Source organism: Ambystoma mexicanum, chromosome 4q, assembly GCF_040938575.1.
Source record: "Ambystoma mexicanum isolate Mex_15411 chromosome 4q, UKY_AmexF1_1, whole genome shotgun sequence".
Taxonomy (NCBI): domain Eukaryota; kingdom Metazoa; phylum Chordata; class Amphibia; order Caudata; family Ambystomatidae; genus Ambystoma; species Ambystoma mexicanum.
The window spans coordinates 901035305-901061207 of record NC_090928.1 but is presented as its reverse complement, the minus strand read 5'-3'; the positions used below and the strand labels follow the sequence as shown (position 1 = coordinate 901061207).

At 49.0% G+C, this 25903-nt stretch overlaps 1 protein-coding gene across 3 annotated transcripts in view; it reads right to left on the bottom strand.

Annotated features, from left to right (window-relative positions):
* Positions 1-25903, bottom strand: part of THADA (THADA armadillo repeat containing) — a 2999906-nt gene that overhangs the window by 1366056 nt on the left and 1607947 nt on the right. For all 3 annotated transcript variants that reach the window (XM_069608464.1, XM_069608463.1, XM_069608465.1), the window contains exon 24: positions 15847-15960. In XM_069608464.1, coding sequence (XP_069464565.1) covers positions 15847-15960 — 114 coding nt within the window. The remainder of the gene's footprint in view (positions 1-15846; positions 15961-25903) is intronic.

Here is a 25903-nt window from a genome sequence, read left to right as displayed (position 1 = left end):
GGCTAGAATATCTCTTCATTGGCTTCCGATAGAAGCTCGGATAGTCTTCAGAGTCCTGGTCATTGCCTTTAAGTCTAGGCAACAAGTTATGCCGACTTATTTACAGAAGTATATAATAGAGAAATCTAACCAGTGCTCCCTTAGATCAGGAACACAAAACTTGATTGTGCAGCCCAGAAGCAGGACTGCTAAGGCAGGAAACGGGGCTTTTAATGTTAGGGCTCCTTCCCTCTGGAATAAACTTCCAGACCGATTAAGGCATCAGAAGTCCTTGCAAGTCTTCAAGAAAGAACTTAAGACACACCTTTTTGCCTAATCTAAACAGAGAAAACTACTTGAATGACCGGAGGTGTATAGCCGGTTCACCAAGTGGTACACATCAGCCTGTCCCCTTTTATCTTTTTTCGTTCTGTTCGTATGAGGATGTAGTGTCCTGGGTCCTATTGTTTGTATAATACTTGTTGTTTGATCTGCGCCTTTATACCTGAGGGTCAATAGCGCGCACTACTAATGTAATGTAATGGAATGGAATGTAGCCAGAGTCAATAGGCCTGTGCCAGAGTCAGTGGTACAGGGCAAGGGCCCAGGAGCAAAATGTTCTTGTAGCTGCAGTCAAGTCTTTGGTTAACTATTTGAAAAGGTGGATGCAGAAGGTAAAAGACAATGTTAAGAGAGAGGGGCGGCCAACCCAACAGGTAGGTAAACGATTTAAAACACCTTTAACATTACCACACAGAAAGTGCGGCCTGGTGGAACAATGTACCTTTAAAATGAAGAAATGGCTCCTGCGGTGGCAGTTGTTCCTGCTAATTCCTGCAGTTTGGAGGATCCAGCAGAGGAAGAGAGGCTGGAGGAAGGTTCGAGTTACTGCACTACCCAGTGATGAAACCAGCCGCGGTGCTGCCCGACGAATAAAAGGTACGCTCATTTAAATCGCGGTCCGGGTGGACTGGTGCCTGGCTATCTGGTCTCCGAGTACAGGGTACTGGCGATTCGACCAGAGCAGGTCCAGGAAGGCGATTGGCAAACTGGTTGGCCCCGCCAGCACAAGGGAAGAAGGCTCTTGCAGAGGAAGATCTTCTCTCGTCGTGTGGAGAAAAGTGGTGAGACGCTGCAGCAGGGCTTCACCGGTGGTTCAGTCGTTGCAGATGTTTTTGGCTTCTCTCATCTTCGGCTTCTTAGTTCCAGTGGCGAAGTCTGGCTCTTCCAGTCCTCAGGACCCTGCTTTTATGCAAAAAGATCCCCATTCATACAGCCTAGTTGTCACTCACACAGTGGAGTGGTCACCTTGGCGGGAGACCCTCCAGCCTATCAGGATTCTATCTAATCTAGAGTGTGACATGGGTTGCTGAGGCAACCCTGTCCAGGGGTCCTACTCCCCGTCCCACACAATGGACCCATCCCAGACTCAGAGGTGCTGAAAGGAGGGCTTCTTGGCAGAAGCCCGCCAAAAGGACGAACAAAGGATCCCCAACCTGGGTTAGGAGTTTAGAGAAAGACACGAGAAAGAAGTTATATTAAAGTTCTGGCAAATAAAACCTACCAGAGTAAAGTTAATATTAAAATATACCGGCGGGATGTTAGAGGCTGTCAGAAAATGTGGTAGCCTCGAACAATGGGAAAATCCCATAGGAAAATATTTGCAGTCGAATATTTACAGTATTAACCACTGCCACCAGCCAGAAACTTTTGAGAGAGGGACTGTACGGTACCCTCTCGAAAATGAACATAAGGGAAAAACTATTAACCCTTCCCAGTACCTCCATAGTAAGATGGGTTGTACTGGTTTAGTTCATAAACATTGACTAGTAAAGTCAATGGGGACTTTACATGCCCTGGGAGACAGTAGTCAGTCCCAGGGTATGGAGTCTATGTTTGGGGGTCGTTACAACACCCCTGTGTCACTGTAGGGAGGGTGCTGTGTAACACATGTGAATAAAGATGGTTCCTATGGAGGTGAGAAAAACCCCATAGACATTAAACACAAAAATAGTCTAAACACAGATGCAAAAATGCCTAAGAGTGGGAAAAAAGTCTCACTCTTAGCAGGAGAAAAAAACAAACCCTTCAAATCCAGCAAATCCAGCTATAGAGTCCCCTATAGGTAAGGGAAATTAGCCATAGAATGAGTATTCTCCCTAACAGAGGGTCCTGTGTTCTCAAAACCTGTATTGCAGAGGCTGCGCAGAGGATGACGTGCTGGAAGTACATTTTTCCCATGTGAGTCGAGTTGCTGGAATTCAGAGCCGTGACCGTGCAACAACACAAGGCCAGAGGTAGAAGGCGAGTCGAGGGTTTCGGGAGCAAAAGAGGCCCCCAATTAAGAAGCCCGTATTGTAGACACCCCTGCTGCCAAAGGGTGTGGTTCCCAAGTGAGCCCAAAGAAGCAGAAGTCGTTGAGGAAGTCTGGAGTGCGAAGCAACAGGCAACTGCAGTGTCGCTGATGCCGGTGAGTGAAGCTCGGCACTCAGACACACTTAATAAGCCTTGCCGGTAACTGTAACCAGCTTCAAAACAACTTGTGTAGAAATGAAAGCAAGCAGAAGTTGTTTGTTACTTTCAGGTACTGTGTTAACAATTAAAATGTAACTAGCGTGTCTATTCTGGAAGCCGGAGCCATCGCGTGGAAAGTAAAGACCTTTTCATTCATTGTTAAATACTTGCTCTTTTTACCGGAGTGCTTGTGTACCTTCATTTGTGAAAAAGGAATGCCGTTTTTTATTTCGAAAAAACAGAAATACTGTTTCACAAACGTTACTAGTGAAACAAGCACAAAGGAAGGTCGTGTGTGACCAATTACGTTTCCCGAAAGAAGTCAGACGTTGTCTCTTTAACTTTACACAGGAGAACAATTCCATTCAAGTCTTTAAGTCGAAAATCCATCGTAAAGAGTGGTCCTGTGTGCCTAATTATGGTTCATTTTGAAGACTAAACCTTGTAGATACCTGAATTGACATTCTTTATTTTATAACGTGGCTAGACGGAAGCAAATAACAAGCAGCACCCAAGTCAAGAGGCTGACTCTGTTTCCAGTGAAGCAAGTACTGTTTAAACCCCTCCACGAAAAAGGTGACGTTGTCAACAGACCAGTAGCCTTAGGTATAAGGGTGGCATTGCTGCCTGCAGACTGGCACTACGGCTTTAGGGTAATTACTTGGACAGAAGGGGTGTGAATAAGTCTGGGAAAGGGGGAACTGGGTGCTTGGAAATAACTTTGGGGAAATAACCTGTAATACTGAAGACTACTGAAGTTGAGAGGAAATCAGTCTTCTGGGCAGAGGCAGGTTACCCGTGGTGACAGTCAGACAGACAAAAGAGGCAGAGAGGTTGCCCCCTTTTTGGAAGTCCCCGAAGGGAAGAGTGCCTTGCCTACCTGTAAGGGTTGAAGTGTCTTGACATTAATGCCTAATAATTTTGAAGTATAAGACTGAAGCAGGGCTAGCCCAGGTTCCAAAACTACCATCTTGTTATCTGGAACTGAGTGAGTACTGACAGTGTTTACAAGGGCTTCTCCCAGACCATTCTAACCGCTGAAAGAACATTGTTCTGAAGGGGAATGTCGAACGGCTCGTGATGCGCCAGGCCAGAACCTCCGCCATCACTCCTGATTCCTGGGGGGTCTGCTCTGGCTAAGGAACCCCCAAATACTCAGCAAGGCCCTGAAGACGACCATGAAACACCTTCACGGATGCCGAAGGCTCTTCGTCCTGTGCGTGGGCGTCATCTTCCATACCCCCGTTCTTTCCAGGCAGAGACTCCACCATCACTCCTGATTCCTGGGGGTTCTGCTCTGGCTAAGGGACCCCCAAATACTCAGCAAGGCCCTCAAGACGACCATGAAACGCCTTCACCGATGCCGAAGGCTCTTCGTCCTCTGCGTCATCTTCCATCCCCCCCTTCTTTCCAGACAGAGGGGAGTCTGGGACCTGGGTCAGAGGAGCAGGAGGGGTCCCCACCTGGTCAGCACCCATAGGCAGCTGAGCGACTGCGGGGGAGGAGGTGGTGTTGGTGGTACAGGAGGAGGAGGGCTCGGAAGCACCGACAGGGCCTGGACCAGAGGAGGAACAGGCTGTGGCACTGGTACTCTTGGAGGGACAGGAGGAGGACCCAGAGGAGGAGGCCTAGGAGGCACGACTTGTGGAATCACCTCCTTGACAAGGCCCATGAGGAGCCCCTATACTCGAGGGTGAGTGTCATGATTCCTGCCCATCATGTCCCCAGCCCTCCAAGATGTCAGGCTGGAGCCAGGCCACGATCACCTACATGACCCTCAAGGGCCTCTCCATCCCTCCAAAGACCCACTTGGAGTCAGACTTGGCGCTTGTGGCACCAGACTCACTCACTCCCATAGGATAACATTGGGGATTGGAATAGTAGTATATTGATGTGGACAAGATGGATTCCCCCACATATTTGGGTTCCCAGAATTGCATGTGCAGTCTAGTCTTTTGGGTGTGGTTCAGCCGAGGAAGCTTTCCAGGAACTCAAAGCAAGATTCACATCTGCCCCAATCTTACACCACCCTCGCCCTGATCTCCCATACCTGGTGGAAACGGACGCCTCAAGCATGGCTATGGGAGCCGTCCTCTCACAAAAGGACCACAAAACGGGCCAGTTAGACTCTGTTGCCTTCTGGTCGCGTAAATTCACACCCCTTGAACTCAATTACGCTATCACAGACAAAGAACTCCTGGCCATTAAGTCAGCCTTTAAGGCATGGCGGCACTCCCTCTTGGCCGCCAGACACACAATCACCGTAATAACTGACCACCGGAACCGCCAGTACCTAAAAACGGCAAAGGCCCAATCCTCACGACAACTACGTTGGGCTCTTTTTTTTGCTGAATATGACTACGTGATTACATTTCGACCAGGGGTGAAAAACGGGGAGGCCAATGCCCTTTCCTGTATGGGGGTGGAAGAGCAAGGGTATCGGACCCCTGACCCAATATCAATCATCCCAAGTGACAAGCTCCTAGGAATCACAGCAACCATAACTCAGAAAGAATTACATGAAGAAATCCAAAACCTGATGAGTCTGGAGCAATTACAAGCTTGGAGTGCACAAGGAGAACTTTACATGATAAAAGATCAGTTGCCTTACTTCATGAATCGTTTATTCTTACCAAACCAAGAACTACGAGAACAAGTCATGTCCGGTTATCATGATTCCTTGATTGAGGTCCACCCCGGAATCGCTAAAACCTTAGCCAAGGTAAAACGAAATTATTGGTGGCCCACGTGGCGTAAAGACATTATCCAATTCATCCTATCTTGTGGAGTATGTGCTCAAAACAAGTCATCCAAGCAGAAACCGGCTGGGCTATTACAACCATTGGAAATCCCACCAGCACCCTGGCACACGTTGTCCCTCGATTTAATTACTGACTTACCACCCAGGCAAGGGTTTAACACTATTCTTGTGGTCGTGGACCTATTTTCAAAATTGGCACATTTCATTCCTCTTAAGGGGCTCCCAAATGCTTTCACTCTGGCAAAGGCATTTCTTGAAGGCATCGTACGTCTCCATGGGTTTCCTTCAGTTTTGGACTCAGACCGATGTACTCAATTCGTATCTAACTTATGGAGAAAATGCTGCTCTATGGCCCAGATCGACACCCGGCTATCCACAAGTCACCATACCCAAACAAATGGTCAAACTAAGAGGACAAATCAGACGCTCAAGCAGTATCTGCGTTGCATTTTACACCAAGCTGAAGGAAGCTGGTTCGACCTATTATGGATAGCTGAATATGCTTATAATTCCCTACACACCAGCACTTGGTCGGACACCCTTTTACACCATTTATGGCAGGCACCCACGTACTTCTGAGTTGGACATTCCTACAATCTTGGAAATGCCAGCAGTCAAAACCTTGCACACAACCATTTCTCAAACCTTTAAAAGGGCAGCTGAACACCTACTTCAAGCTAAGAATCGCCAAAAGAAGTTTGCTGATCAACACCGAGCAAAGGCCCCCAACTACCAAGTAGGAGACAAAGTCTGGCTGGCGTCTAAACACGTGTCCATTAAAGGAACTTCTCATCCATCTGCAAGAGGGAAAAGACACTCCAGGTTAGTGTGGAAACATTTAGAGGCGCCGCATACCACACTTACTCACCGCATTTCTTCTTCATAACCGGCTTCCACGCTGAAAACGTCGGGGCACCTAAAAGACACAGAAAAAGAACTCAGTTCAATACAAATACGAAAGGGGCGCATCGCGCTCTCACTCACCGTCAGCGCTACTCATCTCAGCAGCATGCCGCCATCCCCGGACGCTGGCCATCATCTAAGGAAGGAAAGGAACGAAATTAGAGAACTGTTCAAAAGACTCATTATACTTATCTGTCGGAAGTAACTAGGCAGCAACGAGCCAGCATCAATCAACGCGCCCCAGTGCTGAAAGCAGGACGGAGAGCACACTTTCCAAGAAAACAAGGTGAGCTGTGGATCAAAGGGAAGGGTTGGACCCCGTGGAAGAAGGGGTTCAAGCACACAGAGACAATAGGGAGTTAAACTCTACCAATCCTGTGTTTCATGCCCAGTCTCCAGTCGAGTAGACTCCAGGGAAGGATTCGGGGTCGTAAGAGGTCAGAACAGGCTGAGTGACGTCCACGTGGATTCCAGGTGAGCGTTACAGTGAGCACATGTTGAGGAGGAAGCGCTCCAAAAAGCGATCCTCGCATGTCACCGGATCGCATGTCACCCTCTGCCGGGCTGGGCCTCCTTTCCTGATCGAAGTGTCTGGGAGCCTGGGGCATGTATCCGTAAGGCTGAGAGTGGTAGATGTAACCCGGGACCCGTCACCACTGCCTGAAGGAAAGGGACGGGAACCTTCTTGCAATGCCCAATCTGAAGGTGAAGGACTTGGTAGAAGCCCTGAGTCTGAATCCAAGATGGCTGGCGGCCTTGCAGGCTCTGCTGCATACTTAACGGTCATCTTTGGGCCACGCCCTGGGAGGGAAGACGCGCCAGCCCGTGCCACATGCTGGCTCAGACATGGAAGGTCACTCCTTGGCCCCAGATCCTGAAGTAGGAGCGCTGACCTTGGAGATGGACCCGGTAGGCCCAGAACCCACGGCCGATAGTCAGATCACCCTGCTTAACGATCTCCGAGGCGACTCCAGTAGGAGGGACGACCTCGGCTACAGTAGTCATTTTACATCGTGCTTCGAACGGACTCCTGGAAGCAGAACACAACAATCCTTTGCACCCTGGTGCAGAAGAGGACGACGAGCTGGATCGCTCCTGCGTGGACCGCTCAGAAGAGTCCCTGGGGCGCTCAGCATGGGAGCCGGTAGCCTTACCGGCCAGAGAGCCCCTGAGCCTGTTGGCTTGGGAGCCGGTAGCCTTAACAGCCTTGGGCATGCCAGAACCAGAATCCAAGATACCCTTCCCTGTGGAAACCCCCAGGAAGTGGTCTCTGTGCTGAAGAGCCTTGATAAACAAAGGATCTACCTAGTTAAGATGACTGGGAGGAGCAGAATGGAAGCTCGCCCTCCAGCGGCAAAGATGATTCTTCAAGGCTCGGTGACCGAGAGAGCTGCAAGCCGCACAAGCGGAAGAATTTCCTGCGCCTTGCGGCCAGGTCTGATATCGTTCATGAAGAAAAAGGGACTGAGATGAGGTGCCGGAGGCTCGGTCTCGGGAACGTATTGACACCAGAGGCCAGGCCGCCGCATGCTATGCTAAATTTAAAGAGGAAGCTCAATTTATTGCTGCCAGCGGTTTCGGTACCGTCCCCATGTTGGGGGACCCTCACAAGGATGGAAGAAAGGAGGCGAGATGTACAAGTACACTCATAATTTTTATATTGGCCCTCGGAGCCCCTGGCAGTGTTCTTATGGGTGGAATTTAGAGAAGCCAGGCTCCAAGTAGATGGGATGTGCCATGTCTCGCAATATGGGGACGACATGCTGTTGGATGTACATAAGCCAGAGGATAACTTGGTTTACTTCTTAAAGGTACTGTATCATTTTGTGCTACTATCTGGTATTACTGTGTGCAGGAAGAAATCATGCATATTCCTGTTAGCAAATTGGACGGGGCTCAATGAATCCCGCTTAACAAACTTAGGGCTCAGATGGGAGACTGGAACGTTCAGCTATCTGGGGGTCAGCATATATCACAACATCAAACTTGCTCACGAGCGGAACACTGTACAGGCAAAACTCATTTTATTTAAAGGAAAGACATATTTCGTAAAAATTTAGTTTCTGCATATTTTTTGTTTTGTTTTTGGCCCTCCCTCGTCTATTGAATAATTTTATCAACATTCCATACGTTATACCGCTGTCCTTTTTCAGAGGGCTTTATTCAGTAATTGGTGGCTTCACATGGGTCTCTGGCTTACGTAGGGTGGCCCAGAATGCATTGTGTAGGGACTATGCGGAGGGAGGGGTATGGTTGCCACATTTTTAGTAGTATTACTTGGCGGGACAACTGCAGCACGTAGCTGGGTGGCTGTCAGATGTGGAAACGTTAGAGCACACTATTACGGGAAGCGATTACACCATACCTATTGAAGGAAATGCTTTGGCTGGTGAACGCTAGAATCCGGGACCTCCCATACATTCTGGATTTAGGTAGGAATATCTGGACTCTAAACAAGAAACTGCTGGAGGTGGGTGAGCCATATTCCCCTAATATACCCATGGCAGCACTCTATGGGGAAGATAAAGAGGACCTTGCACTGATTTGAACTCCATGGGAAGAGAAGAACAAGTTACTCTCTTACCTGGTAACGTTCTTTCGATGTGATGGTCCGACGACGTATTCCATATCTATGACAGTAATCACCGCAGCTATGCTGCTTCGGAAAATCTTTCGGCGTCTGCGTCCTGCATCGATGACGTCGATAGGCCGCCCTCGAGCCCTCCTCCGACGGCACTGGATGTTATAAGAAGGACGCACGACGCCCGTAGCCTCAGTTGTAGTTTTTTCCCAGAACGTGTGGCACCAGTCTTCTGCCAGTTTGACCACACAAAGCCTTGCGGAAACGTAAGCTGCAATCGCATAAGAAATTCGGTAGCGGGGAAGGCAGGGAGGGAACGATATGGAATACGTCGTCGGACCATCCCATCGAAAGAACGTTACCAGGTAAGAGAGTAACTTGTTCTTCGAGGGGATTGGGTCCTCCGACGTATTCCATATCTATGACAGACTCCCAAAGCAGTACCAATGCAAGGAGGTGGGAAAAGAATTTAGAAAACAGAAATTTAGAATGCCCAATCAAATTGCGGAGTAAAGGACCGCCTTGCCAAAGGCCAGATCCTGCCCCCGGATGGAATCGAGGGAGTAGCAACGTACAAAAGTATGTACCGAAGCCCAGGTGGCTGCATCACAGATGTTACGAATAGGAACACCCCTCTGTAGGGTAGTAGAGGCAGCCATACCCCTGGTAGAATGGGCCCGTAACCCGACCGGTGGGTCCTTACCCACCAAGCGGTAACACTCAAGAGATAGCCAAAATAATCCAGCAAGACAAAGTCTGTTTCGTCACAGCTTGTCCCAAACGCTTTCCAGCGTAACCAATGAAGAGTTGATCGACCACTCTGACCCGGGACATGTGTGACATATAAAAGCTTAACGCTCTCCTAGGATCAAGCCTATGGAGCCTCTCCTCTTCCTTACCAGGATGTGGAGGAGGATAAAACACCGGAAGAACAACCTTCTGGCCGAAATGAAATTCCGACACCACCTTCGGAAGAAAGGAAGGACGAACTTTAAGGACAACCCTGTCCTTATGAAACACAGTGAAGGGTGGCTTAACTGAAAGTGCCTGTAACTCACTCACTCTGCGAGCGGAAGTGACCGCGACCAAAAATACAGTTTTAAGAGTTAACAGTCTCAAAGGGCATGAATGCAAAGGCTCAAACGGAGCACTCATCAGAAACTTGAGAACAAGGTTCACATCCCAACTGGGCACCTGGAAAGGTGACGGAGGGAGCACATTAGGGAGCCCTTTCAGAAACGGATAAATTAAAGGAATTTTAAAATAGGAACACTCTTCAGATGAGCGCTTAAATATGGACAGCGCCGCCAGGTAACCTTTAATGGTACCCACTTGAAGGCCCCTGTGGACCAAAGAAAGCAAAAAAAAACAGAACCATGGGAATGTCACATGCAAAAGGATCCACATTCTTAACCCTGCACCAGTCGCAGAACTTACGCCACCGGCAACGGTACAGGGATTTTGTTGCGGGCCGTCTGGCCGAGAGCAACACCTCCATCACGTCTTCAGGGAGGTCCCAATCCTTATACCTCAACCTTTCAGAAACCAAGCGTGAAGGTTGAGGGATCTGACCTCTGGATGGGGAACCCGACCCCCCTCCTGTGAGAGCAGATCGTCTCGGTAGGGAAGACGACGTGGAGGGCAGATGGACAAGTCGAGAAGGTCCGGGTACCACGTCCTCTGGGCCCACGCCGGAGCAAAGACTGAGCTGAAGTGGCTGCGGCGTTGCCTGAGGGTAAAGAGGCAACAGCCCGAGCAGCCTTGGCACCTCGAGTACCTTGTTTTCCCCCTCTGGCACTCCTACGGTGGCCCCTTTGACTGGCAGCTCCTCTCGCTTTACCAAAGGATGAGTAATAACTAAAGGAACCTCCCCTCCATTGCTGTCCCCTAGGACAAAAAGGCAGAGGTTGTCAAACTGCAGAGCCCAATGACTTTGCTGCAGCTTTTGAGGTCTGCAACATCTGAAGGCTTTCGTCAGCCTTGCTGCCAAAAAGATGTTCCCCGTCAAAGGGCATGTTGAGGAGCCGGGCCTGCACATCAGGAGCAAAACCCGACTTCCGCAACCATGCAAACCTGCGTATCACGGTGCTCGCCGCCATGGACCGGCTGAAGCAATCTGCCATGTCCAAACCCGACTGAACGGCCTCACACATGGCATCCTTGCCATCCTGAACCATGGCAACAAAACCATCCCGTTCGTCCCCTTCAGGAATATGTTCAGCTGCCAAGGAAACACAGTTCCACAGAGTGTGCGTGAAACGAGACAAGGCACATATGGAGTTGGCCGCCTGAAGCGCCATACCCCCTGCAAAAAACACTTTCTTCGCCCAGCCGTCAAAACGCTCGTCGTCCCTATCAGGAGGGATGGTAGGGTACGATGACTGCTTTGCCGGGGCCGTAGCCGCCTGCACCACCAAACTCTCTGGAGTAGGGTGCTTGGACAAGTAGCAGGGGTCACTACTGGCTGGGCGATATTTTCACAGCAAAGACTTGCTCACTGCCGGGAGACTCTCCGGAGCAGTCAAAGCCGCCGCCACCCTCCTCTGCAGAGCCATATGAAACGGCAGTACCGGGTCAGTCGGTGGACCAATGTCGAGGATATCCGTAAGGTCATCCTGAACAAACTCCCCTGGGGGAGCAGACCATCCTAAGTACTCGTTGACCCTTGACATAAGGTGCCGGTACGAAGAATTGGCATGAGAGCCAGGCTCAGGCCTACAAAACTCCACCTCCGGAGAGGTGTCCAGCCCACTAGCATCAAGCAGGGACTTCCTCAGGTCCTCAAACTGGCTATGGCCCAAGAGAATCTCGTCTGGCACCGTGTCAGGCACCATGCCATCATCAGAGCCCTCATCCACCTCTGAAATGAACTCCAGATGGCGGTAAGAAGGCACAGAACTGGAACCAAAGCCATGCTTGACCTTGGCCAGAGCCTTTCTAGGTGGTTCTCCCGAGCCACGGGGTACCCCCGTCGACACAGCCTCGAAAGGCGTCGAGGTCGAAGACGGAGCCCAGAGCGTGTCCTTCGACACCCTGGGCGCCGACGGCGTCAACGACTTCCTCGGAGGTGGCGCCTCGAGAGAGTCCGTCAACAACCTCGGCGGCACAGGCGTTGACGTCTTCCTCGAAGACCTCACAGGTTCACGCGGTCTTGAGCGCGTCGAGGACCAGGACCTGGACCAGGCATGCCGAGAACAATTTCCCTTGTCCGAGTGGGACCTTTCCCACGAATCGTGACGATCACCTGAGCCCGAAGGCGTGCGAGCGGTGTCTCTCGGCTGATCACGACCGACCCCACTCGGAGGCGCAGACGGACCAGTGCCCTGCGATTCAAGAATCGGCAACATTTTCTTCCCGAAGGAAGCCCATTCCTCCGGTGTCGCATGCTTGGTGGGGTAAGCGACCCGCCGACGGGCAGAGTCCTCGGATGAGGACAGGGAAGGCGACCGATGACAGCGCTTCCGGGAGTGCCTCAAAGAGGCAGAGGAGTGGCAAGACCGACTCTGGGACCGAGACCCACTGGACTTCCGACGACGACGCAGAGAGTCGCCCCTCGAGTCGTCCGTCGAAAGCCACGCAGACCTCGACTTCTGGGGCCTGGACACCTTACCTACCGATAACTTCTTCTTGCGCTCCCGCAAGGCTTTCGACGTGAGCGACAGGCAGTCGACACAATCATCCGTGTCATGGGCCTCCCGGAGGCACCAGAGGCAGGCGTTGTGCGAGTCCGTGACCTACATCTTGGACCCACAGTCCCCGCACTTCTTAAAGCCCAGACGCAGTGTGGAAGACGAGGTAGACATCTTCACGAAGAAATCTTTCACAAACACCAAACAGGTTCGAAGAACCGAGAAAACAACAGAAACTCCAAAGAGTCGAGGCGCGCCGAGATTACCGAAGCGAACAAGTTCGCGGAAAAAACGGAACTGAGGCTACGGGCGTTGTGCGTCCTACTTATAACATCCAGTGATGTCGGCCGTCGGAGGGTCCTCGAGGGCGGCGTATCGACGTAGGACGCAGACGCCAAAAGATTTTCCAAAGCAGCACAGCTGTTGTGATTACTGTCATAGATATGGAATACGTCAGAGGACCCAATCCCCTCGAAAGGGGTTGTGAGGTCAGGGGATTTGTTTTCTACTATATGGCTCCTGGAGTTCTGAGATATTGTGGGTTTGGGGTGCATACAGATCAATTCATGATGCATTCCATACTCCTGCATAGGGCAATCGTAACTTGGCGGGGATTCCCGGATCTCCCGGGAACAAGAGTGGGCTAAAGCATTTCTGTATCCGAAGAAAGTTTTGAGAAATGCTAGATTCAAGCTTACCCAGTTCTATGTTCTCCACAGGGCTTTTATGACGCCACATGTGATTTCACAATTTTCCAGCTCGACAAATGAGGGTTGCCCCAGATGTGAAACGGAGAGGGCAGATATGTAACATATGTATTGGGCATGCCCGGTGATTGGGAGGTTCTGGCAGTATATGGAGCTTAGGTTGAATGGAGGGGTCATTGTGAGGTGTAGCTGATCAGCGGAGGCTTGTGTGCTCTGCATTTTCCCACTACCCAAAGCAGCGAAAGAAGAAAATATTATGTTAGATTTTACCTGGATACTTGCTAAGACGAGGATAGGCAAGGCTTGGAAGTCACTGTAGAGCCCTCGCATAAAAGGTTGGTGGAGTGACCTGAGGCACTGGTTTATGCCTGAGGCCACTGTATGGTACTAGGGTATTCAGGCAGGACAGAGAGAGATCAGAGAATGTGGCGGCATGGAATGCCCTGGTGCATTCACGGTTGAGCTCACCAGACGATAAGCCCATGGGGATCTCCGATGGGCTAAAGAGCGAAGTTCTTTATTAATTAACTGTAAGACAGGGTGGACGGAATATGGGATTTGGGGTGAAATCGGTAGCAGGCTGATGGTAAGGAACGCTGATGCGGTTGGCTCTTAGAGAAACTGTAGTAGAAAATACAAGCCATTTGTTCTTTGGTTAATGGGTTGAACTTGTAAGAGGTCAAACATTGGACAATTGATGTTGGAACTGTTTGCTAAACGGATAACAATAAAAATAAATAAAATGGGGTGACTTACAATAGCTGACTGAGGTCAACAAAGAGGCTGAACACTATTCTCAGGTTTAAACGAGCTTTAATTAACACACAAACGTTCTCTCTGGAGTCAAACCCAAACATAAGGTGTCAGAATACACTTCCTTCAATCGTTCCAACAGTGCGACTGTTCCCTTATCAAGCTGACAAGTTGTGAGGTACTTCCCTCTTATTTATGGTCTCAAGAGTACTCTCTCTGGGCTCCTTTCAGCTGGTCTTTGGTTGGTGGTGGGATATGACCATCTTTGGTTTGCCCTTGTATTCATTGCAGTGTCTACCTCCACAAGCTCACAGCAGTAGTAGAGCTTCTCTTCAATGTTAAGATACAGTGAACTAGGTTTGCCCTGCCCAGTTTCCACAGGTGGATTTATGAGGGCTCTCTGACCTCCATTTTCTATAGTGCTGACTTCCCCCTTCTCCACTTCACTGCTCTGGCATTCTCCTCAAAGCTATATACTGGTTCCTCTCCCCACCATGGGCTTACCCTATTCAGGTTGGGTCTCACCCATACCCTGCTTTAGGCAAAGAATGTGCTTGCCCTTTCTGATCTTGATAACAAACTCTAACTCTCCAACTGGCTCATAATTCATACCACCACAATTTATATGGCCCTTTGGCCCTCCCCTCTAGGGTTGGACTTCCTGTAAGCGTCTGCACTGGTATATGTGAACGAGTGAGGGGCTTTGATTGGCTACTTTTGATTCATTCACATGGTTATGATTTGGGGTTTGGGCCAGACCAAACCTTTCAGAGTGGCGAGCCATCTTGGATTTCACTTCGCTCCACTGTGCCTGTGCAGGTTCGGGTTCTTAACAGCATTAATTTAATGTAAAAGGTCTAGGGAGCTAGAACTCACTCTCTGTGGGTGTGCTATTCGATGATGAGTAAAATAAAAGCATTTTTAAATATAGTCATTTCACCACTTGCACTATTTAACTTCCAGGAAACCGATGCAGCATCAATTTGTTACATGGACTCACTATGCAAGTGCTGTAGGAAAATCTGGTTGCCTTTCTAGTCTGTGTGGGCTTGCTGTGAATGCACAGTAGACGAATCTGTAGTGTTTATAAGATCTGAGCAGATGACTATAGAAATCCAGGCATTTCAATTCTTTAGTATCTTATTTGCTTTGCTATGAGAGGACTGCTCTCTTTAAGGGCAGGGCTTGTGTTTGGGACGGTTACAGATGGTGTATCCTTCAATAAAATCTCACCAAAACGTCAAGTATGGGAGGCGACTCCCTTAAAGGAACACTTTGCTTAAATGGCATCATGTGACAGATCTCTGCCTTATGGCGAGGATTAAGTGTAGTTGGCCATAACACTTCCCATCATTCACTAGCACAGGGTGCATCCAGCCCCCTTTGTCACCCCACTAGATGTCCCCAGATTCAGGCGAACTTTGTCATATATCACAAATAACATAATTTTCTCCCCAGATCTTCCACAACTAACAGTTGTAGCAATTTAAAAAAAAGAAATTATATTATCAAATACACAAGAACTTTCAGAGAAGTCGAAGTAGTCCAAAGCTTGATGCAACAAATGCAGAGCTATTCATGGAGTCGACATACTTTTTAATTGTTAGATCAGGTAATCATAGGCAGTCCCTCCTCCAGAGCGAAAATTCTTGGTTCAAAACCATCCTCCTAACCTATGTAATTCAAAGTGTATTCCACTTTGATTTATATGTCTATTTTATTGTTCCAAATCGATCTCCTTTTGGTAACTGCAAATACTCAAAACTGTGGAAAAATCTAATTAAAATGCATGTTTCTGGTATGGATGTAATTTCGTTTTCCTGCTTTAGACTCTACAATCTGGCAATATTGTGTGCATAAGAAAATAAATAAAGTGGATTTCGGTTTTATTGAATTCTTGCTTGGATGTATTTGACCCACTGATCACAAGTGAAAAGCATATTTATGAATTGAAATTTGAAAGAATGAACCACCATGATGCAGATGGGCAAAACGATTCTGGTTAACACTGACAATTACCTGTGGGATTGTACTCTGTGACTCATTCAGTGGCATGGCCAAGGATATAAGTTCCTTCATTGTCCTCTTTAACAGCCCATCTTTGCAATTTTTGGGTTCTGAAGAAAGCAATGCCTGAAGTAGAAAAAGTACAGAACAATTTGCTCTTAGAATGTACGTGCAACACAAATTAATAGCCCACCCTTACACAAATACAGTGTTTTTATAAAATGAACATTTGAATCAACTATTAAAAGAAAGCAAACACATGAATGGGATTATTCAATTAATAGATTTATGTTTACACATATTTTCATTAAAATGTCTCCATATTGCATCAACCATATTACTAGTGTAGATTAGTTCAATAACACGTTCTGTTACTGGCGTTGCTTTAGTTATTTTATGTTATTGAGTTTTATAATGTGCTTGTATGGTTTTGTGTCATTGGAAACTGAGAAATGACTTACCAGTAGAACAAGTTACTTGACAACTGGTAACGTTCTTTCGACTGGATGTTCCTCCAACGTATTCCACATCTTTGATAGCTGTGCACTTCAGAACATTTTTCAGCAGAGGGTGTCCTGCGTCGATGACGTCGGGTCGATATCCTTCGAAGGCCTCCGTCGAGGGCGGTTCACCGGATGTTATAAATAGGACGCATGGCACCCGTAGCCTCAGTTTAAGTTTTTTCCTCCAGAATGTGTGGCACCAGTCTCATGCCTGCTTGACTGCACATAGCCTTGCGAAAACGTAAGCTGCGATCGCATAGGAAATTCTCCAGAGGGGCAGGCTGGGAGGGCGATGTGGAATATGTTGGAGGACCATCCAGTCAAACGAACGTTACCAGTTGTTAAGTAACTTGTTCTTCGAATGGATTGAGTCCTCCAACGTATTCCACATCTTTGACAGACTCCCAAAGCAGTACCAGTAAATGGAGGAGGGAAAAGAATTTAGAGTACCCAATTAGATTGCGGAATAAAGAACTGCCTTCCCAAAGTACATATCCTGACCATGTATTGTATCCAGGTAATAATGTTTGACAAAGGTGTGGATTGAAGCCCATGTAGCGGCATCACACATTTTCCTAATAGGAACACCTCTCGCTGGAGTGTAGTGCTAGTGGAATGAGCTCGCAACCCTTCAGGAGAGTCCTTACCCGCCAATCGGTAACACTCTGTAATAGTGAGGATAATCCACCTGGACAAGGTCTGCTTCGTAACAGCCTGGCCCAAACGGTGTCCAGCATATCCTACAAAGAGTTGATCGTCCACTCTGACCCTTGAAATCCTAGAAATGGAAAAGGGCAGAGCTCTCCTAGGATCCAACCGATGGAGTCGCTCCTCTTCCTTACCAGGATGAGGAGGAGGGTAAAAAGATGGAAGAACCACCTTTTGACTCAAATGATATTCAGATACTACCTTAGATAGAAAGGAGGGACGTACACGCAGTACAACCCTGTCCCTGTGAAACACAGTAAAGGGTGGCATAGATGAAAGTGCCTACAATTCACTCACTCTGCGAGCGGAAGTAACCGCAACCAAGAACACAGTTTTGAAGGACAGTTATCTCAAAGGGCAGGAGTACAAAGGTTCAAACGGAGCACCCATGAGAAATTTCAAAACCAAATTGAAGTCCCAAACCGGCACCTGGAAAGGGGACGGCGGGAACACATTAGTCAGTCCTTTAAGAAACTGAGAAATCTAAGGAATCTGAAAGTAAGAAAATTCTTCAGACGAGCGCTTAAAGATAGACAGCACCGCCAGGTAACCCTTAATGGTACCAACTTGAAGGCCCCTGTGGGCCAAAGAAAGCAAAAAAGACAAAACCATAGGAATGGAACACTGAAAAGGATCCACATTGTGACCTCTGCACCAGTCGCAGAACTTATGCCAACAGCAACGGTACAGGGATTTTGTTGCAGGCCACCTCGCCGAAAGCAACACCTCCATCGCATCATCCGGGAGGTCCCAATCCCTGTACCTCAACCTTTCAGATACCAAGCGTGAAGGTTGAGAGTTTTGACCTCTGGATGGAGAACCTGACCTCCCCGCGAGAGCGGATCCTCTCGGTAGGGAAGACGGCGTGGAGGGCAGATAGACAGTTAAGGTCCAGGTACCACGCTCTCCTGGCCCAATCCGGAGCAATGAGGATCATGTGGGAACCAAACCTACGTGACCTCAACAACCCTTGAGGAATGACGAGGACTGGAGGAAACGCGTACAGCAGTGGGAATGACCAATCCATTACGAACGTGTCTCATGAGACTTCTCTTGGAGGAAATTCCCTTGAGCAGGATCTCTCGCACTTCCAGTTGACACTGGTGGCGAAGAGATCCACTTGCGGGGTTCCCCAAAGGGCAAAGATCTCCTGAAGGACTTCCTGAGCCAACTCCCACTCGAGAGATTGTGCTCTGCCTGCTCAGAGTGTCCGCTGTCGCATTTTCGTCTCCGGCCAGATGAACTGCTGAGATCGAAATGTCCTGCTGGATGGCCCAGAACCAGAGCTGCATTGCCTCTCTGCACAATGGGAGTGACTCTACCCCCCCCTTTTTCGTTGAGGTAATGCATACCCACTGTGTTGTCCGTCATGATCAGGACACTCTTCCCCCCGTACAGACAGCAAAAACGCCTTCAGGGCTAGCCTGTTGGCCCTCAGCTCTAACAGATTGATGTGGAGTTTGGACTCCGACAGAGAGCAACGACCGCTGGCGGTCAAGTCATTGGCATGAGCATCCCATCCTCTGAGGGAAGCATATGTCACTACCGTCACCTACGGCCACGGTTGCCAAAACAGTTCCTCCCCTCATCAGGTTCCCTTTGTTGGCCCACCACAGAAGATCCTGGGAGACCGAGAGTGGAATCTGAACAGGATCCAACATCTCGCCTGAGACATGCGACCACTGCATCTTGAGGACCCATTGCAGGGATCTCATCCACAGCCTGGCCTCTGGCACCAGAAACATGCAGCCCTGATGTATTGGAGCGGTTGGGAAGGTGTCAGATGCGACTTCTTGAAATTCGCGGAGAAGCCCAGCCTGTGGAGGGTGCGGCAGGTGAGACCGAGGTGATCCAACACCTGCTCGGAGAGCGCCCGGATCAGCCAGTTGTCCAGGTAGGGGTAGACGTGAATCCCCCCTCGCCTGAGGTACGCTGCCACCACCACCATTAGCTTGGTGAAGACCCTCGGGCAGAGGTCAATCCGAATGGCAGAACCCGAAACTGAAAGTGCGAGTCACCAGCCGCAAACCTCAGGTACTTTATGTGCTTTGGATGAATCGGCACATGAAAGTAAGCATCCTGTAGGCCCAGAGACAGCAACCAATCCTGCAATTGAAGGGCCTGGAGGACTTGAGAAAGAGTAACCATCTTGAACGTGTCCTTCCTGAGAAGATTGTTCAACCAACGCAAGTCCATGATGTGTCTCAATCCCCCGTCTTTCTTTGGAATCACAAAATAAGGGGAACACCATCCCTTGTTTCTCTCTGCTACAGGCACCAGTTTTATAGCGCCTTTCTCCAGGAGGGTCAAGATTTCCTGCGCAAGGAGCAGATCCGGAAGCTTCAAAGAGAGTTTCCCCGGTGGATTGTCGTGAGGCCGCTAAGGGAAGACAGTAGCCCTGGGCAATGGTATCCAGAACCCATGCATCTGAAGTAATGGCTCGCCATTCTTCGAGATACTGAGACAGTCTGCCCCCAACCGGCGAATCATGGGACATGGCCTCATGACTGTTTGAAAGGGACTGCGGCAGTGCCTGAAGGCAAAGAGGCAGGTGCCTGAGCGGCTTTGGCACCACGATTTCCCCTACCACCACGGGTACCTTTTTGCTGGCCCCTTTGACTGGCGGCCTTTCTCGTTCTACCAAAGGAGGAGTAGTAACGAAAAGAACCTCCCCTCCATTGCTGTTCCCTAGGACGAAAGGCAGAGGTTGACGCACAGCTGCGCTTAAAGATTTAGCTGCAGCTTTCGAGGTCTGCAACCTCTCATGGCTCTCGTCAGCCTTGCTGCCAAACAAGTGTGTGCCATCAAAGGGCATGTTGAGAAGACGGACCTGCACATCTGGAGCAAAACCCGACTTCTGCAACCACGCAAATCTGCGTATAATAGTGCACGCAGCCATGGAGCGGCTAACACTGTCGGCCGTATCCAAACCCGACTGAAGGGATTCGCACATGGCATCCTTGCCGTCTTGCACGAGAGCAAGGAACCCATCCCTTTCTTCCCCCTCGGGAATATGCTCAGCAGCTAGAGAAACATAGTTCCACAGAGTGTGTGAAAACCTTGCCAAGGCACAAGTGGAGTTGGCCGAGTTCAAGGCCATGCTCCCAGCAGAAAAAACGTTCCGGGCCCAACCGTCGAAGCGCTTGTCGTCCCTATCCGGAGGGATGGTAGGGTACGCCCCCTGCCTCGAGGTGGCCGTAGCCGCATGAACCACCAAACTCTTGGGAGAGGGGTGAGTAGATAAATAGCTGGGGTCGCTAACGGAAGGGCAGTATTTCTTTGACAAAGATTTATTAACAGCCGGAAGAGACTTTGGGGACTGCCAAGCAGCAGCGACCCTTTTCTGCAAGGTGAGATGAAATGGCAAAACTAGGTCAGAGGACGGACCTTGATCCAAGATATCAGTTAGATCATCCTCCACAAAGTCTTCAGGAGGACTGGACCAGCCAAGATACTCCGATACTACTACGCAGGATCTCCCATCTGAACATTGCCCAATTGTATGACAATGCCCCTAGTCCCATATACACACAACAATGGATTGATTCTTGGTGCTGTGGCTAAGACAATTATTTGTAATCCCCTGATGAAGACTCAACAAAAACAACGTTAATACGTCGAAACCGGTAGAGAAACCCAGGATAAGGCCATTTGTGAAGATCTCTCCCCTCCTTTTCTGGCCGATTCCAATTGCTGACCACTTATAAAATCCATTGTGGCCAAGCACTATGTGTTGTTTTGCACAAAAACATTTTGTATACTAAATGAATTGTTTATGAATTGCTATATTTGTTATGTGTTTTTATCTTGTACTTATTGATGTTTTGCACAAGTGTATAGATGGATGCTGTATGGATGTGGATGAATGCATGAATGACCTAATAGGATGATTTTTAAATTTATTCCTGCTATGTTAAATAAATAACTGCTCGAGTGCAAATTAAATCGTGATTAAATTCACAGAGTAAATGTATTTTCTTTCTGAGATAAACTATTACGCTAATACCCCAAACTAGAGAGTGGGGTTTCCTGTGCCTTTCAGATACACACCATCTCTTTTGTGCCTGTGTTCAGCTGGTCTGCTTGTGGGCAGTGCTCTCAGCAGAGGTTGGCGTAGGAGGCTCTGTGTGTCTGGCAAACACTGTGGGATTCTGGTTGTTTGGGCGTTTGTTGATCAAGTTGATTCTGCTGTGCAGGTCAGTTGCTTGAATGTGTGAGTGCTGAGTGTGTGTCAGGTGAGAATGTTTGTCTGGGATAGTTGTGTTCAAGTATGCAGCCAGCCCATGTGTCACCTGGTTGGAATGGCCTGTGACATTAGTTAGCTCTGATTTTGTAGAGGTGTAGCGGGCCACGTGCCAGTCCATATAGGGACAGATTGTGCTTTGGGGTGGCAGCCCAGGGGCTCGGCAGTGGTAGACGGGAGGTGTTATTAGTTCATGATGGTTCGGATTGTATTTGTATTTATTTATTTGTATAGTGCAACCTTGCCCTGAGGCATCTGGGTACGTAGTTACAAGAAGGTGGTTACAGGCAGGCAAGACCTGGTCCCCCAGGGGAGCAGTCTTAACAAATATGATACAATAAGTAAGTTTGTTGGCCCAATGTGGGGTAGGTAGTGCTCCAGGGGGGCAGTTCTGGTGACCCACCAGTGGCAGTGGTGGGTGGAAGGTGTTTGTGTGATTGTTTGTGGTGGTTGTGGGTTGTTGCAATGTTGGTGTGGTGCCGCTACCTGTGGGTTAGTTACGCCTGGTGGGAAGCCATCTCCCTGCCGGCTAAGCGGATGTGCATGTGTCAGGTGTGCAGGTGTATGGTGTGTGTGCGGTGCTGTCTGGTTGCAAAGTGTGCCTTTTGTGGTGTAACGGAATGAGGTGTGTTATGACTGGTTTTCTTGCTTGTTCCCTGAGTGCATGGTGTGTGAATGCAGGGAGTGATGTCATGAATGGAATGTTATGCAAGTTTCTGGAATGTTTGAGGTTGAAGGTGATTCTACCCAGTGCAGTTGGAATATGTAGCCTGGGTGGTGGGAGCCAGTGGGCTCCCCGCTGTACTTCCCCCTTCGCCTGATGTACTTGATGTCACCTGATGAATCTTGTAACCTGATTAAAGTATGCTGAAGAAAATACCTGCGGCTTACCTATGTTTTCTTTTGGATACCCTTCATACCTACGAATATAACAAACTCACTAGCCCTGCTGCTAGGAGGGGATTCCCTGCCTCAACACAAATCTTAAAAGGGGTTGTCAGGATGTCAAAAATAAAGGTAAGTCCATCGTTGTGTCAGAACCCTAACTCTCACCCTCACACTAGTAACTAAATACAAGGTGCAAAGGGGCTGTCTGCTCAGCAGAGTCGTCGTCTCAAAGTTCAAAACACAAAGTTCCAAATGGTGCAAAAATAAACAAAGTTCAACAGAAGAACAAGTTACTTCTTACCTTGTAACATTCTTTCGACGGGATGTTCCTCCGACGTATTCCTCATCTTAGATATCTCCTTCCAGCTCTGCTGGCCTCGGAAAATTTTTTCTCTAGAGGGCGCTGCGCGTCGACGTCCTCCGAGTCGATGTCCTTCAACAGCCGCCGTATCGACGTCGAGGTCATCCTGCCTATAAAGGTCACGCGCAGCGTCCGTTGCTCAGTTCCGTTTTGTAGCCCACAATAATACTTTCTGGACTAACTAATCACCCTGAAGGAGCGTAAGCTGCAACAACAAGGGAAGTAGAACTGCGGGTATGGATGGGAGGGTCGATGAGGAATACGTCGGAGGAACATCCCGTCGAAAGAACGTTACAAGGTAAGAAGTAACTTGTTCTTCGAAGGGATTGTGTCCTCCGACGTATTCCTCATCTTAGATAGGCTCCCATAGCAGTATTCTATTATCGGAGGAGGGAGTACTGACTTCACGCTGTCTTCTATTGATGAATAGAATGCAGTACAGCCCTTCCAAACCTAGTCTCTTGACTGGAGGAGGAATCCAGATTGTAAAAACGTGTAAAGGTATGGACAGACGACCATGTAGCGGCCGCACATATGTCTTTAACCGGCACGCCTCTTTTGAGGGCCGATGAAGCTTCAATACCTCTGGTCGAGTGAGCCCTAAGGTTTTGAGGGGGCTCCTTCCCTGCCAGTTTATAACATTCCAGAATGGCTAGAATGATCCATCTGGAAATGGTTTGCTTAGTTATTGGTAACCCCAGCTTGTGACCTGTGTAACCTACAAACAGCTGGTCTGCCTGTCTTATCCTGGCTAGTCTACTAATGTAAAAACTTAAAGCCCTCCTAGGGTCTAGCCTGTGTAACCTCTCTTCCTCTTTCCCCGGGTGAGGAGGAGGATAGAAAGATGGTAGGGTAATCTTCTGAGTGATATGGAATTCAGAAACCACCTTTGGGAGGAAATTAGGCTTCACTTGCAGGACAACTTTGTCTTTGTGAAATATAGTATGAGGGGGTTTACAAGAAAGAGCTTGTAATTCGCTCACCCTTCTAGCAGATGTAAGTGCTATTAATAAAACAGTTTTAAGGGTAAGGAATCTTAACGAACAAGAATGGAGAGGTTTGAAAGGTGTACCCATCAGGAAAGTTAGTACTAAGTTTAAATCCCATAGGGGAACTTGGAATGGTCTTGGGGGATAAACATTGGTTAACCCCTTTAGAAACTGTATTACCAAGGGTAATTTGAAATAGGATGGTTCTTCCGCAGTACGCTTAAAGATGGATACCGCTGCGAGATAGCCCTTAATGGTGCCAACTTGAAGGCCTGAATTTGCCAAATATAGTAGGAAGGACAAAACCGTTGGTGTACCACATTAAAAAGGGTTGATATTCTGTTCTCTACACCAGCTGCAAAATCTGTTCCAACGGCAGCGGTATAAAGACTTTGTTGCTGGCCTCCTTGCCGAAAGCAACACCTCCATAACATCATCAGGGAGGTCCCAATCCTTGTACCTCAGCCTTTCAGAAGCCAAGCGTGAAGGTTGAGGGTTTTGATGTCTGGATGGAGAACCTGACCTCTCTTCTGTGAGAGTAGGTTCTCTCTGAGTGGAAGTCGAATTGGAGGGCAGATGGACAAGTCTAGAAGGTCCGGGTACCACGTTCTCCTGGCCCAATCCGGGGCAATTAGGATCATGGTTCGCCGGAATCTTCTCAACCTCCTGATCATTTGAGGAATGACAGGGACCGGTGGGAACGCGTACAGAAGCGGAAACTCCCAGTCCACTATGAACGCGTCTCCCAGAGCTCCTCTTGGGGGAAATTCCCTTGAGCAGAACAGGTCGCATTTCCTGTTTAGGCTGGTGGCGAACAGATCTACCTGAGGGGTTCCCCAAAGGGCGAAGATCTCTTGAAGGACTTCCTGAGCTAGCTCCCACTCGTGGGAGACTGTGTTCTGCCTGCTCAGAGCGTCCGCTGTCAAGTTCTTCTCTCCGGCTAGGTGAACTGCTGATAGAGAGATTCCTTCTTGGATTGCCCAAAACCAGAGCTGCATCGCCTCTCTGCACAGGGGTAGGGATCCTACGCCTCCTCTTTTGTTGAGGTAATGCATGGCCACCGTGTTGTCCGTCATTATCAGGACGTTCTTCCCTTGTACAGCTGGCAGGAACGCCTTCAGCGCAAGTCTGATGGCTCTCAGCTCTAACAGGTTGATGTGTAGTCTGGACTCCGATGGAGACCAACGACCGCTGATTGTCAAGTCGTTGGCGTGGGCTCCCCACCCCGTGAGTGAGGCATCCGTGACTACTGTTATCTCCGGCCAGGGTTGCCAAAACTGTTCTCCTTTCACAATGTTCTCCTGACAGGCCCACCACTGAAGGTCTCGAGCCACCCTGCCGGGAACCTGAAGAAGATCTGTCATTCTCCCTGAGAATTGTGACCACTGAGTCCTCAGTGCCCACTGGAGGGATCTCATTCTCAGGCGAGCCTCTGGCACTAAGAAAATGCAGGATGCCATGAGGCCTAGCAACCTCAAAAAGTCGAAGGCTGGGAGACGTTGGGCATGCTGGAACTTGGTAACCATCTGTAGAATATCTTGAGCCCTCACCTCTGGTGGCGAGGCTTTTCCCAGGGAAGTATCCAGGATCGCTCCTATGAACTGGAGTCTCTGCGATGGTATCATTTGTGACTTCTTTAAATTGAGGGAGAAGCCCAGTCTGTGAAGGAAGTGGCACACGTGATTTAGCTGGATCTGAGCTTGTTCCGGAGAAACAGCCCTGATCAACCAATCGTCCAGGTTGGGGTAGACGTGAATCCCTTCCCTCCTTAGACTTGCAGCCACTACCGACATTAACTTGGTGAAGACCCTCGGGGCGGAGGTCAGCCCAAATGGCAGCACTTGAAATTGATAGTGAGAGTTGCCAATTGCGAACCTCAGGTATTTCCTGTGTTTGAGATGGATAGGCACATGGAAATAAGCGTCCTGAAGGTCCAGAGATACCAACCAGTCCTGGAACTGAAGGGCCTGGAGGATCTGAGAAAGAGTGACCATCTTGAATTTGTCTTTTCTGAGGAATTTGTTCAATTCTCGCAAGTCCAAGATGGGTCTCAGTCCTCCGTCTTTCTTTGGAATGAGAAAGTAAGGGGAGTACCAGCCCTTGTTCCTCTCCGCTACAGGTACCGGTTCTATGGCACCTTTCTCTAGCAGGTCCCAAATTTCCTGCAAGAGGAGCGGATCTGGAGCTTTCTGAGAGCTGATCCCCGGTGGATGACTCTGAGGTATACGTAGAAAAGGCAGGCAGTAACCTTGGGCAACTGTTTCCAATGTCCAAGCATCTGACGTGATAGCCTGCCATACCGCCAGATGTTGAGTCAACCTGCCTCCTACAGGTGTCCTGTGAGGGAAGTCCTCAGAGTGGTTTTGGGGCGGCTGAT